General features: G+C 33.6%; 1 protein-coding gene across 1 annotated transcript; it reads left to right on the forward strand.

Annotated features, from left to right (window-relative positions):
- The first annotated feature begins 1,386 nt into the window (after nucleotides 1–1,386).
- On the forward strand, nucleotides 1,387–5,578 carry LOC127851843 (serine protease inhibitor Cvsi-2-like). Its single transcript, XM_052385794.1, has 3 exons — nucleotides 1,387–1,553; nucleotides 4,799–4,909; nucleotides 5,396–5,578. The coding sequence occupies exons 1-3, from the start codon at nucleotides 1,514–1,516 to the stop codon at nucleotides 5,503–5,505; spliced, it is 261 nt and encodes an 86-aa protein (XP_052241754.1). The 5' UTR covers nucleotides 1,387–1,513; the 3' UTR covers nucleotides 5,506–5,578.
- The last annotated feature ends 10,411 nt before the right edge of the window (nucleotides 5,579–15,989 follow it).

A 15,989-nucleotide genomic window follows, 5' to 3' on the forward strand; every position in this document is an offset into this window, starting at 1 on the left:
AAACAAGCAGTATCATGTACATCGTTTCTCATAATATCGGCCCTTCTGATTGGTTGCTGAGGTTTGTTACTATGCGCATGTTCTTTCTAAATAGTTTCTTAATGGAAAAATGAAACTCTTGTTCTTGTTTCTCTTAAATTATGTTTATATGTTTCACAAATAAGCGGCTTATACAACATTTGATAAACCTACTTTTAAACCAACAACAAACTAACAGAATTATGTGTAAGCATAATATCGACCTGGAATAAACATGACCTACTTTCAAATGAAAACCGGAAATCGTGATAAACATTGTTGTCATAGTCATTAATAAACAGCAAATTATTAAAACTTCTAAAAATGGAAAATGATTTACTGTCCAACACTTCTTGAGGGTTTTTTGTCAAAGACACGATACAATGAGGGCCGATACTATGAGAATAAGGGATAGAAGATGAATACCATTATGTGTACCCCGTTGTTTATTATTTATTTTAGAAAAAAAGCCTGTTTGCCTGTTTGTGTGTCGGTCAGTCGGCTCATCTGTCCGTCCGTCTGTCTGTCTGTCTGCCATATTAAAGAAACACTCTCGATAATCTATTTCTTTCGCCTCGTGATAAAGCAGTTTCTGTATCTTCGTCAAGAAATTCCGAAGTGAATTTGCGCGTGGTCATATAGTTACATCCATATGAAAGAGGATGTTGACCGCTGCGAATGTTTATTCTTTCAGTATCAGGTCAAACAAGAATCAGAACATGAAACGACACGTGACCATTGTTTCAAATACGGCGTTGGTGTAAAGGTTGCCTGCAAACACAGGGACGTATCCAGTCAATAAGCCTACACTGTATCTTCGTATAGAAAGGGCGTCATATACACGTACATTTCCTCAAAAGCGGAGTGCACATGTTTATCTGGGATGAGAATTAACCCTTTCCCACTCAGAGGCAAAGTGGAAATGGCTATGTGCCAACAGCATAAAACCAGAACAGCCTGCGAGTAACTCGCAGTCTGTTCAGGCTTTATGCTGTTTGCTGCTCATCAGTATTTAAGGTGGAAATGAAGCATTAAAAACTTGAATCTAGTAAGAAAGGTCTTAAATAAAATATAACTTTCTAAGGGACTACAAATGCGTAAAAATATGTATCTTAGTGGTAAAGGATTAACTATGTATCTAAGTTGTAAAGGGTTAACCCACATGCATTAAGCGCACTTTCCACAGAACGAGGCTCGCTTTTCTTCTTGTTAAAGACGTTAAAAAATAGCGTGGCCTTTTGTCAAGTTCAAACATCGAATGCCATACGTTAATACGTGCCAAAAGCTGTGTGATTTTCATGAATGGGTTGGGAGGTAATAAAGTAACGCTACGCCTCTGTCACATAATTTAAATTTATTTTACATTCCCGAGCAGATTAAATACATACTGGCTTTATATGTTAGAAGATATCAGTATACGTGCCTGGTTCCAAATAAAAGTGGGCCGCGCTATTCTATCTGCCAGTTGAGTTTGCAACATCGTCTGCGAATAAACATGAAGGCTGTTATCTGTCTCGTGGTTCTTGCTTTCTGCGGTAAGATAATTGACAATTCTTTTTATGACGGCTATTTATTTGAAAATGAGCCAACTATTTGTTGTTCTTGTAGCATATTGTAATTTTTATAAATATTTTATTAAATATGAGAACAGAAACACAAAAAGAGCACTTGAAATATTTGTTAGAATTTACGTCAAACCATAAAACGACTAACAATTTATAACTAGCAAATAGTGTAAAGGAAATGCAACGCAAAACTATGTGCGCACTACAGGCGTTTGGAACAACGGTAATGAATGGAATGGAAATAAAACATCATTGTCGGAAATAAAGTGAATATCTACAATTATTTTATTTTTTTAATAAATAGCGTTTATTCACCTCCATAAAATAGCGTTATTTTAACAATTCCAATAGGTTGATACAATAGAGGTAAATAAAATATATGCATTCCTTATATATTTAGACATGCAAACAGTTCACACACACACACACAGACACATACAAAAAAATGCCATGTTATCATAGAAGAAAAGAAAAGTTTTGGACTTCAGAAAATTATTAACTTAAATCAGACGTTTAGTCTTCAGACAATTATACACATTAATCAAATGTTCAAATTTAATAATTTTATTAAATATTTTAAGCAAACAACTATTTACGATAATACTATTCTATTGATCTACAAAAAGTTTAACAATTTGCCAGTTTAGTACTTCTTTTTCTATATATTTTGTATTAGATTGGATTTCCCATGCTTTGCTAAGATAATTATTCAGCCCTATTATTGAAGGTAATAGACCCTTTTTCTTGCATATAAATATGCACTTTTTAATTTATAGGATGAGAATATTAATATCAGTCATGTTAATATTTGTACAACCAAATAACATTGTTTGACATGAAATCTCAGTACATTCTTGCACATTATGTGATCTTAAAAATTCTACAACATAATTAACAATTCTCTTTGTAAAAATGCAGTCCCATAATATATGTAATAGGGTGTCTTCATTTTCACTACAGAAGGAACATAACTTATCATGAACAATGAACAATTTTAAATAACAAAGATTGGGTTCCTAAGATTCTGTGAACAATCCTTGTCTGGAACCACTGAGTGTATGTGTCTCTGGATATAATAAAAACAAGTGCATGCACTTTTGTCCATTCAACGTCATTAAAATGTGTATTCCATTTTGAATGGCAAGTGGGTATTTCTGTATTAAAGCTAAAACATGTATACACAAGTTTGTTTTCATTTCACCAAAATATTATGTTGTTCAAGTAAAATGATATAAATGCACAATGTGTATTTGGCTTTTTTATGAATGGAAGTCCTGATAATCTGATAAATGCCTTCACAGTTCTGATTAAACCTTCATAAAATAGGAAGTTAATTTTAAATCCAATGAGATTTTCTATAACAGATTGTAAATTATAAATTCTCCAGAAGTACACAATATATCTCTTACATATCTAATTCCCCTATCATACATATTTTTATTATATACAATATTCATACCTATCTTAAAATTGTGGTTATAAAATAAAGGCATATCAAGGATATCTCCACACTTACTAACATTTTGTTTATTGATATACTCGATGTAACATGTAAGGACATCTCTCCAAAAACTATTTGTTAAACTTATCACATTTTTTTCTATATAATTGTTTCCTAAATTAAACATTTTCTTCACATTAAAAAGAGGTGTTAAAGATCTTCTTTTCCAAAAATGTATGATATTTTGCAGCTTTTCAAGCTTACTTGAGAAGTTTATCATTTTTTTAAAATCAACATCAAATAATATTCCTATAATTTTAAAGTTTGTTGTGCCCAGACTAATTTATATTTAGTTTTTATTGAGTGTATGCTAAACTTTTTGGAGCCAATCCATATAAGATTTGTTTTGTCATAATTGATTTTTAAACCAGAACATAAGGCGAAGTTATTAAAAAGATCAAGGATAGCATTGAGAGAAATATTGGTGCCATCCAGTAAGAGAGACGTATCATCAGCAAATTGAGAAATTTTATATTCAATATTGTCTATCATTATACCTTTCATTGCATTACAATTTCTTATTTTAATTGCCAAAATTTCAGCACAAAGAATAAAACTGTAGGAACTTATTGGATCTCCTTGTCGGCAGCCTCTTTTAATTGTAATAGATTCTGATAAAGACCCATTGATTCGAATAGCTGTCGAGGAATTGTGAAATCGATTGTTTCAATATTGTACCAAAATTAAAATAATCTAATGTTTTTTTCTAGAAAATCAAACTCAAGGGTATCGAACGCCTTTTCAAAGTCAATGGTCATCAAGAGTCCAGGGATATTGTTATCTTCTGTATATTTCATAATGTCATATAAAAGTCTGGTATTCTCACCTATATATCTGCCTTGAATAAAGCCTGTCTGATAATTAGAAATTACAATTTCAAGGATAGTTTTTAATCTGTTAGCAATAGTCCCAGATGCAAGCTTGTACATTACATTTAAAAGCGTTAATGGCCTAAGGTTTTTCAGAAAATGTCTGGGTTTATTATCTTTAGGTATACATGTGATTATACCTTGTTTTTGAGTACCCGACATGGATCCAGAGGTAAAACCATAGTTGAGGCTTCTCACTATAAAGTGGCCAAAATCTTTCCAAATTTAAAAAAAAATCTTCTGTGAAACCGTCTGATCCTGGGCTTTTGTCATGCTTCATATTTTTTAAAGTAACTGATATTTCCTTAAGTGTAAGAAGGCCTTCTAATGATTGAGAGTGTGCATTGTTTAATTTAATTGTGTTTATGCCTTTAAGGTCATCATTTACATTATAAGAGTCATTAAAAACAGACTACATTTATTAAAGTTTTTTTTATTGAAATAATTATTTTTTTTGCTATGTTAAATTAAGTTTTCATATATGGAAATACACTTCTGATGCACCGTTTATTGCCAATTTCTATTACATGAAGCGCTACCCTGTTCAGGGTCGACGTTACTGATTGGGCTAATACACTTGACCAATGCTCTGGGAAAATGGGACTTAATGCATGTGCATAAAGTGTCGTCTCTTATTAGCCTGTATAGTCCGCACAGGGTAATTAGTGACGAATCTTTGCGCTTAAACCGGATTTTTGTTTAGAAGAGACTTCCTGTTAACGAAAAATACCATACCAGCGGAAAGTGCCGTCATAATCAGCCTGTGTGAACTGTACAGGCTAATCAAAGTCCCGTTATCCCTGAACGGTTTTCCACTGTTTAATATCGACGTTCCGTGTTTTCAGCTGCGGCCATGGCCGAGGAGTGCCGCCAGGATTCCGAATGTGCTCACGTGACATGTCCGGAGAACGACTACCGCGTCGACTGCTACCTCCGTCAGTGCACATGCACCCATGGTGAGTAACAGAATACGGTTTATGAGCCTCGCTCTGGGAAAAAGGGACTTAGTGCATGCACGTAAAGTGTCGCCCCAGATTAGTCTGTGCAGTGCGCGCAGGATAATCGGCGTCGACACTATCCGCCTTATTGGATCTTCGTCTAGAGACATAATTCAAACGAAAACTTCCATAAAAGCGGAAAGTTTCGTCGCTGATAAGCCCGTGAGGACTGTTCATGCTTATGTAGGACGACAATTGACGCGCATGCATTAAGCCCTGCTATGTCGCCATACAGTGTTAAAACAGTGTTACTGTAGGTTGCTGCCAGACCTTAAGTACTTCAGAGTAAAGATCAGGTACCTGATTATTATTTCAATTTGCCTCACCAAACAAGAAAAGCATACTGTTAATATACAATCAGTCCACAATATGATGCAGTATAATTCACATATGATTTATTTGTGCAAAAAATTCTTGCATAATGATGATCTTTTCTTTTTCAAGTCACTCAAACTTGCGCCGCCGTCCGCGATTGTACCGGAGACTGCCGATTTGGCTGGCACTGTCTTGACGGAAGTTGCCGATGTGGCTTCGGCTTTGGCGGTGGCAATTAAGCTACGTCCATTCGAGGAAACTGTGTTTGTTTATATATGTTATTGATTGAAGATATTAAAAATGTGAATTTTACCGCATTGTTAAGTTAGTTAAAACTCCTCTTCAATGGCTTGGCTTTTATAATATATGAATATTGTCCTGCTTGAAAGGATACACTATGTTAACATACGTCGTTATAATACTCAACATATGAATCGAGCCTCGTTCTAGGAAACTATAATTATTGCAGTCCACACAGGCTTATCAGGGACGACACTTTCCGCCTACAGTGGATTTTCAATTACTAGTAGAAGAGATTTTCTTTAAACAAAAACTTTCATAAAAGTGCAAAGTGTCGTCCCTGACAAGCCCTGATAGTCGCATTTAGTAACCAACGATCTTTGTACGTTCGCGCGTTTTAATATAAACTATACATATATATTTATATCCTTGAACGAAATTCATTTCGTACATTTATAATTTCTTTAATGTATAATTATAATTATATTCAAAATCCTGACAATATTTAAAGACTGATGGCATTAATTGAATGAAACACACTATTTGGTAATTATTCTTCTATGGTTATAACAAATTAATTAAATGTTCAATCGATTTTTCTCACATTAAACTCGTTAAATGAAACACATATTTTTGCGCCCACATTTTACATTTTGCCCAGCATCCTATTTGTTTAATGATTTTTTTTGATTTCATTTGGTTTAACCTAAATATTTTAAAGGGGCCGTCAAACAGACTTTGGCATGTAATGAAGCTTGTCATTAAATGGTTTATATTGATAAACTTAAACATTTGATCTAAAAATCTCCAGTAAAAAAACAACAAGAATACAATTTAAAAAAAAAGCAAAAAAGTTAACCTCAATAGGGCTCGAACCACTGACCCCTGGAGTCCTGGAGTACTAAGTCTCCCGCCTAGACCACTCGACCACTCATGTTCATGCTACCAGCGGATTTATAATGTTCTATAAAAGCAATCCTCGTCGTATCACAAACTAAAACGACAACAACAGAACTTTCCAAATTATTCAATCGTTTCGCGTCGCACGACGCTTTATAATTTTAAGGTTTTCAAATCACCAAAAGATGCATATAATAGATATTTAAGAGCATGGTAAATGGTCAGTATTACTATTTCCTAAAAAATATCATAACTTAAACGAATATTTGCGAATCTGAAACAACTTTTTTTATGTCAATTAACCAAAACGTGAAATCTGTTGGACGGCCATTTAACATATAGACTGTTTATTTGTTGTAAAACAGATAATAGTAAAAAATGGCAGCATTTTATAAGGCGAATGCGTTTGGCGAAAAGTTCAACATATATGTATGCAATAACTATTAAAGGTCACATAACCCCAAACCGGAACTCCTGTTTTTAGGGTTACATGCAGTCAGATTGATACTTGGCACACATTGTTGAGTGCATGCTGCCTAGGATTTGTAAAATACATTGCAAATGGTTGGTTTTGGTATCAACTTGAAGGTATATTTGTAAGAAATAAGAAAATAAGCCATTTTTGTGCTCTACTTTTTGTGTTGATGGTTCCCGGCTTTGAAAGTAGGTCATACTCTTTGAGCCCAAAATGGTTGTCTGCACAGCTGTCAAAACCGGTTTGCCTATTCTAAGGTAAATATTTTGAGTTTGCGCGTATAGAATTTAATGACATGCATTTTTTTCAAAAGATTATGCATTAATCTTTCCAATGATGTATGATGATATAGTGGGTATGCGCTTGATCATAATAAAAATTGATATCGAACTTCAACTATTTTATATGTAATATAGAAGGAAATTAATTGCGCATGCGTAACCACTAGTATTATTTTGCGCCTCGCGCTTGCCTCTGATAATGTCGACACATGAAAAACGCAATCGGGACACCTCGGACAATTCCGCCATATCGGCGATCGTCGTGTATTTGGTGGAAGGATATGTCTAACGCCTCTAGGCGGAAGATATTACACCGAAATATAGTTCGGGTTACACACCAATAAATTTGCACTAAATTGACCGATAATATAGACATAGAAGGACCAATATCTCTGAGGAGTAAAATAATATAATATTTATTTCTGTTATTGTTTGTCATTAGTTGTCATTACATACAAAAATTATCCGAATGTTAATTAAACGTTTAGAAAGCCAATTAGTTGTTTCCTTAAGTGAAAATAACAACATTATTCAAACTTAAAAGAACCAGTATTTCTTAAATTACATTAATTACAACATTGCTGATGTTCTGCAGGGCGACAAACTTTGAGATTTTATCCGTATGTTTAGGTTCTAAACCATAAACAATCCTACAACACTGTACAGTGGTACAGGGAAAACTCTTCGCTGTAATATAAGAAATAGTTAACTCCACCTTGGTCCCGATGGCATTATAGTGACCTGCCAGGCAGTCACAAACTGTGTATGGACCGAAGAAATATCGCCCTCAGTGGGATTTACTATTACCAGTATTGAGACACCTTAAGGGTTTTGCGGGATGGAATGAGTGGAAAGCTCAATTGAATTTGAAAAAACGATTCTTTCTTTGCATTTGATGATGGCAACCATACAGTAATTCTGATTTTTTTTATATTTCAGCCTAGGCAACTTTTATTCCAGATGTTGTTATTCCGGAAAGGCAACTAGCTTTTTAACGCCTTAAACAATCCAGTGCCATTAAAATTAGCGAAAGTAAAACAATGTTCAGTTTGGTAATATTCATTTATTAAGGCATAACTTTGCTCTTGGAAATGAATTCGATTCAGAATGGCCTCTCAAAATAAGACATACTGTAGTGGAAATGTTAATACTCAGCAATGGTGTTGTTTAAATATATATTTGTTTCTTTAAATTTTGCTGGGCAACCAAAACACTCAATATGGTCGACCGTGCAGGCAACAAAATTGTTACAATTGTAAAAAGTTAGTTTCCATCCCTGACAGCCATTGCTGACATGAAGTAATTTTACTGTAATATGTCTGGCAACACACTGTTCTAAAGAAAAATAATAAAAATACACTAATATCCTATATCAGTGTTACGGCATTATGAAATTGATATGGGTGTGACAAGTGACAAGAACCATACACATTTACATCACAGAACATCTGAGATCTACAATTACTGGATATATATGTTGAAATATAATATAAAGAGGGCAATACAAAAGAATATACAAAAGTAGTAATAAAGACAAAACAATCAGTTTATAATGTTAAGATCCATGCAGTTGTTGGCAATAAGAGAACAATTAGCATTCTAAACTTTGAATTTTGAAAGTGTTAATACTTGTATGTAAATCAGAACATAAGAACTTTTTTCCCGGTCACTTTGAGCTATTTATGTGCCCAAAGTTTACACTCAGTAAATTTGTAAAACCAACTTATATGTGCTTACAAAAATGACATATTAAACAATTAAAAATCCTTTCAAGATCACATATCACCAATTAGTATTGGAATGAACGTGGTCGGGGATATAATGGATCAGCCATGTTTTAGCCTTAAGTGTAAATTGGTTATTTCAATACTGTGGAGACACAGATTACACCTATAAACCAATTAAGAACAATTTTTTTATGCCCCCGTCTGGGTGGCATATAGTTTATGAACTGTCTGTCAGTCCGTCTGTCTGTCGGCTGTCCTTCCGTCCGACAACTTTAACATTGCCCATAGCTTTTGCAATATGAAGATAGCAACTTGATATTTGGCATGCATGTGTATCTCATGGAGCTGTTCATTTCGAGTGGTGAAAGGTCAAGGTCAATCTTCAATGTCAAATATATTACTTCAAAACAGCGCAATAGGAGGCATTGTGTTTCTGACAAACACGTCTCTTGTTTTTAAATGAAAAAACACAGACATTGTTGGAATTTGCCTCATTTTAGGCATTGTGTATACATTTTAAAACTCAATTTTCCACACTATGAAACAACTTTTTTAAAAGGCATCAACAAATGCTCCTCCACCCCCTATGCATGCCAAGCAAAGAATCAGTTTTTTATAAGAATGTTTCAAAATGGGCGAAAGTCAGGGGCAATACTGTCAAAATGCCATTTACAACTCTTGTGACATGCAGCTGACACGGCTGTAGTCTATTTTCTCTGTAGATTTTATTTTACAGCGAAACACATAATGTCATCATCATAAATGTATAGCTTATATAATAATTCATTTTATACTATATAAATATGTTCTGAGGTCTTATTTATACAAAATAACCTGGATATTTATAAAAAAAACCATCTCGCTGTACAGAGACAAGGCATTTGTTCATCTGCATTATGTTCAGTAAATTGTAAGCAACAAACATGAAAAATTCAGTACCCCAGTCATCGAGTTCAACTTTACTTAAGTAATAATGCATCAAAGTTATGACCAATGTTAATGTTTTCGGACGGACGGACGGACAGACTGACTGACAGTTAAAAAAACTATATGCCACCCTTCAGGGGCATAAAAAGTTATATTTTCCCCAAATGGGATCTTAAAATTCCCAAAGTGAAGGTTTCAAAAAACAAACGCTGTCACCATAGGATGACATATGCCCCCCTATGAAAGCTTTGCTAGAAGTTATGAGCATTTTTCGAAACCTTAACGCAGACTTCGAAAACTAAACGCAGACCCTAAGTTAAATGTCAAGGTCACAAGGGTCGAAATTGTGTGCGTATGGAAAGGCCTTGTCCATATACACATGCATACCAAATATGAAGGTTACATCTCAAGGGACATAGAAGTTATGAGTATTTTTCGAAACCTAAACGCAGATTTTTAAACCTAAACCTGGACCCTAAGGTCAAGGTCACAGGGGTCAAAATTTGTGTACGTATGCAAAGGCCTTGCCCATATTCACATGCATACCAAATATGAAGGTAATATGTCAAGGGTCATGAGCATTTTTCGAAACCTAAACACAAAAGTGTGACGGAAGGACGGACATACAGACAGTACAATCACTATATGCCCACCTTTGGGGGCATAAAAATATTAATTTATTAATTGTACCGACAAATTACAAGTTGAACTTATTACGAACAAATTAACACAAATAATATGTAAGTGGGAAAATATGGATACATGAGTTAAAGCACTAAGCTTTAAAGTTCTTTGATGGTTGTTTTTAGGGAAGCCTCTAACAAATTTTACCAATTAAAAAGATCGAATAATAATTGTTTTTATAAATGCCTAATAGAAATTTTTCTTTAAATAATTGAGATCATTGAAAAATTTAGTAAAAGCACAGCATTGATGTTCTTTGATGGTCATTTTTAGTAGAATAGTATGTTACAAATATAACAATTATAACTATTGTATTAATGAATTTAGATTAGGTGACATCTTTAAAGTGGGGATAGTCATTCATTTGATGAGATAAGCACATTCTGTAGTTGAAAAATAAATAACACTTTAAAGACTTACCACAGTAAAATAAAGTGGCATAGAATTTGTTGCAGGTCATTAAATGTAAAACTGATGTTGAAGAAGCTAGAAATATATTTTACACTGTCAACACAGATAATTTCAAAATAAAAAAATTAAATGAAATTCCCTACCTACCCTAGTTTTTTGGGGCAAATTTAAATACTATAAATATTTATAATTATTAAATTAAGTTAAATTATTAAAATATCAATATGTTTTGACATTTGCTGATTATATTATTAATAATGAAATAATTTGCAAGAAAAGTGCAATTCTGTTGTAATAAGTCTAAATTAGCTATAAGTAAAAATGAAAATATCAGTGGCATCCAATAATTTGATTATATACATATGAATCAATGAAAAAAATTGACAGTTACATAGTTTATTTATTTATCATATTTAACTGTTACAATGAAAACATGTTTGAAATTAATAATATAAATGTGATTTTACCATTTTTCAATTCACAAATTGACCCTAGTTAATTGGATTAAAAACAACAAATAACTACAGTTCCACAACCCAGCCCAAGTTATTCAAAATTAAATAATTCATCAATTGATCCTATTTAAGTGGATTAAAAACAACAACATGTATCAGATACTCAGTAAGATTTTGAGAATATTCCATTTATTCCACTAGTATACCAACATGCACTTACTAATGATTTACATGCAGTCCTTAAACAGTTTAACACAAAAAATGAATTCTTAATCCAAAGAAAACAACAAACAATATGCTTCCTAGATAAAGTTAATTAAAGATTACATAAGCAAAAAAATCATTTTGATAATAAATCAAGATTATACTTAAAAACAATTATGAATTTATGGATTTATGGGGGGGGGGGGGCGTGCGCACTAAAACTTAAATGGGGGAAGGGAAATGTCTGTGGAGGAAATGTCGTGGGGATGTCTGAGGAGGAAACATCTTGGGAGATGGGGGAATGTCTGGAATTCCTGCTTAGGGCGAAAAGTGTTAAATGTGTCTTTAGAAGAAATAATTGAAGGAAAGTATTCATTGGTGTATGCCCATCCAGAAGCATTTCTGAGCACAACAATGGGAACACATGCTCCTTGTATGGTAACTTTCACAATTTTATACTTATTAAAAATATACTCTATGATCTAGCTCTTTTGTCATAAAATGAGAGGTTTCATTATCCAGCAGGTTTCTTGTTTGAACCTCACAAATTTTCCTACACCCAAGTCCCATCATATAAATTTGTTGTTTTTACATATGATAATTTATAAATCTCTTATTACATTGTAATTACTCTAATCCTTATTTTAAACATTATATTTGATTGGTTTAATAATAATGAGATAATACATTCTAACAATTATTTATAACATATAAATTAACATGCAACAGGAACTCAAGAAGCATTCCAGAAATGCTCCCCCGCTCGAAAGTGCCCTTTTCACAAAATACTGCGTGTCGAAAGTGCCCTTTTGACAAAAAAGCCCCCCTGCCCTTTTCAAATCCCAGCTGGAGCACTGTAGTAGTAGTAAAAGTTAAATAGAAGAAGTAGTAGTAGTTGTTGGCATTTTTGAAATGCTTCCTGTTGCATGTTAATTTATATGTTATAAATAATTGTTAGAACATATATAAGTGGTGGGAGACATAAAAAAGTAAAACATACTGTTCGTGTATCTTTTTATTTATACATGCATCAACTATTCTGGTTATGAATACTTTTTTTAGTTATATAAAAAATGAGCAAATAAATTAAATGGAAAACATACAATATTATGTCAAAAGAAATAATTAAGCTGTAAAAATCTCACCAGTTTTACTTTGATGTTGCGATTAGCACATTCAGCATTTTCAGTATCAACTGATAAATAAATATATGAAAATGCCAAATGTCCAAGATACCATAACGTCCTCCTCCAAAAGTTGAATCCTTCGGACTCTATTTTATTTCATCCCTAAATAATCCTACCACATTCCTTGTAAGTTTCCTTGCAATGTTCACAGTGTTTTATTTTGAATCATTTAAGTCCACAAAATTCAGCAGGTTTTAAATTTATGATTTCAAAGATAACAGTCATTGCAACGTGTTCAGTGAATATTCCAACAATAGACTGGCATGAAAAGTGGCTCCTTTTGAAGCACAAACCGCACCCAAGAATATATTATAGCTAACCGCGTTTGCTGTAGCCTGTTTTTTATATATAATTAATCACCATTTTTCACTTCTATGTGTTTTATGATTACCAGCGCCATGCTGGAAAAAGTCTGTTTCCCACAATGCTTTTAAATGAGCTACATGCTCAATTTGGTATTTTACCCTCATCTGTTCCTGATCATTCTATTTTGTCATGGACGTATATTTTAAAAGGCCAGGATCAATTTTATGCACATAATTGCTGCACTGATGACCATCAATCAGGTCGTAATGCCTCATATGATAGATTTAATGTAGATAATATTAATAATGAATATCTTACGGCAGACAGTGTGATCAAGTCATTACATGATACTGTTTTTAAATTAGAACAGAGTATCAGATTGCAAACAGATGTCGATTCAGCCTATATTGATATATGCACTGTTATTAGAAAAGAAATGTATAGCAAACTAGAATATAAAAAAGTTAATATACTTTTTAGTAAAGATAACAAGAAAAGAAGAATAGGCAAACCGTGGTGGAATGAACAACTGTCTAACTTATGGAATTCCCAATGTATGGCAGAAAAGGATTGGTTAAATTGTAAAGAGGCCAATGCCAAAAATCATCTCAAATACTTATTTGTAACGGCAAGACGTGCTTTTGACCGTGAAGTTCAGAAAAGTAAACGGGCATACTGGGTCTCATTTCAAACTAATCTCGCCTCTCAATGTGAAGAGAATCAGGTAGAGTTTTGGAAATCCATTGGAAAAATTGGTGTTGCTCAATCCAAAAATAAAGCTATCCCTTTAGAAGTGGTCTGTGATGATGGCTCTATTTCAGATAATATTGACACAGTTTTGTCAAAATGGAAGAATGATTTTAGCAGTCTGTTTTGCAACAGAAACAATTCTTTTCAATATCAAACATGGTTAGGAAATAGCAATGTTGGGAACAATCTAAATTGTGAAAGTTTAAATGAAAATATTACTCTATCTGAAGTATGGAAGGCCATTACTAAAGCAAAGTGTGGCAAAGCATGTGGTAATTACTCAATACCTGTAGATGTGTTAACAAATGATGACTGTGTTTCTTTTCTACATATTCTTTTTAATGTTTGTTTTAACTCTGGCATAGTACCATCTGAGTGGGGTAAAATAATTATAAGTCCCATTCCTAAATCAAGTACAACTGATTTACGAGACCCCCTGTCCTACAGAGGCATTGCATTATCCTGTTCCATGTATAAATTATATAGCTCCATTCTAAATGACAGAATATCACAATGGTCTGAGGATAATGATGTCATTGTTGATGAGCAAAATGGCTTTCGGAAAAATAGAAGTACAATTGATCATTTGTCGTCTCTAACTAATATTATTGAAACAAGAAAGCGTTTAAGGCAGTCTACTTTCTGTGCCTTCATTGATTTTAAAAAGGCGTATGATTTCGTAGAAAGAGGCATTTTGTGGAATAAGTTGACTTCAGTGATAGGTGTTAATGGAAAAATTGTCATAGCTATCAAATCGTTATATAATAATGTAACATCATGTGTACGAATTAATGGCCTTTATACCGAAGAGTTTGAGGTTCAATGTGGCCTTCGACAAGGCTGTGGCCTGTCACCGCTTCTTTTTAATCTGTTTATTAACGATCTAGCTGTTGCAATTAAAGCCCTGGATAAAGGAATATCCATAAGTGATAATGAAAAACTATGTATATTACTTTATGCAGACGACATTGTTCTTATCTCTGATAATGAGCAGGATCTACAATCTATGTTAAATGTTTTAAATACATGGTGTTCTTTCAATTGTATGGTTGTGAATCATGGTAAAAGTCACATAGTGCATTTTAGACCTAATTGTAGAAATAGAACAACAATCTCATTTACATGTGGTGACTACAATTTACAAGTTGTGAACAAGTACATGTACCTTGGTATCCTATTGGATGAGAATTTACATTTTGGTGCCACTGCTAAGTGTGTGGCACAAAGTGCTGGCAGAGCGCTTGGTCTTTTAATTGCTAAATGTAAATCAGCAGGCGGTTTGCCATATAAAGTATTTACCAAATTATATGATACGACTGTCTGGCCTATAATTTCATATGGTGCGGCCATTTGGGGCACTAAATCATTTTCGTGTATTAATGCAGTTGAAAGTCGAGCTATTCGATTCTTCCTTGGTACAGGCCGATACACACCTATAAATGCTTTGTATGGCGACACTGCCTGGCAACCACCACATGTTAAACAGTGGAAATCTATTGCACACCATTGGTGTAGACTTGTTAATATGGACAGTGGTAGAATGAATCAAAAAGTATTTTTATTTTGTTCCGTCAAAAGTAGCAGAACTTGTAAGAATTGGCAGTTTGAATGTAAAACTCATTTTAATGATATCTGTTTGTTAAATCCATTGAATGACTGTAGAGACAGAAACCTGAGAGATTTCTGTGAACAAGTGTTGTCCCACACCATGCATAAATATGTTAGCATATGGACAAATAATGTTAATGCTGAAGTTGGGCCATCTGGTAGGGGGCGTAATAAACTTAGAACGTATAGACAGTTTAAAGAAACATTTGCTGTAGAAACGTATGTTACATCTACACTACCCTTAAGACATAGATCTGCTCTCGCTAAGTTTAGATGTGGAACTGCTCCACTTAGATTAGAGACTGGAAGGTATGAGAATATTCCCGAAAATCTGCGTATCTGTCCCTTATGTAAGCTAGATATTGAAAATGAATCTCATGTTTTGTTTCACTGTGATGCCTACAACTGTGTTAGGATTGACCTTATCTCTAAAGCTTATGAGATAAACAGATCTTTTAACTCGCTCTGTGATAATGATAAACTAGTGTTTGTACTTTCAAATGAAAACATGGTAAAAGTCAGTGCCAAGACCTGCCATATGATCTTAACTACACGAACACAACTCTTG

This window comes from Dreissena polymorpha, chromosome 1 (assembly GCF_020536995.1).
Source record: "Dreissena polymorpha isolate Duluth1 chromosome 1, UMN_Dpol_1.0, whole genome shotgun sequence".
NCBI classification, from domain to species: Eukaryota; Metazoa; Mollusca; class Bivalvia; order Myida; family Dreissenidae; genus Dreissena; species Dreissena polymorpha.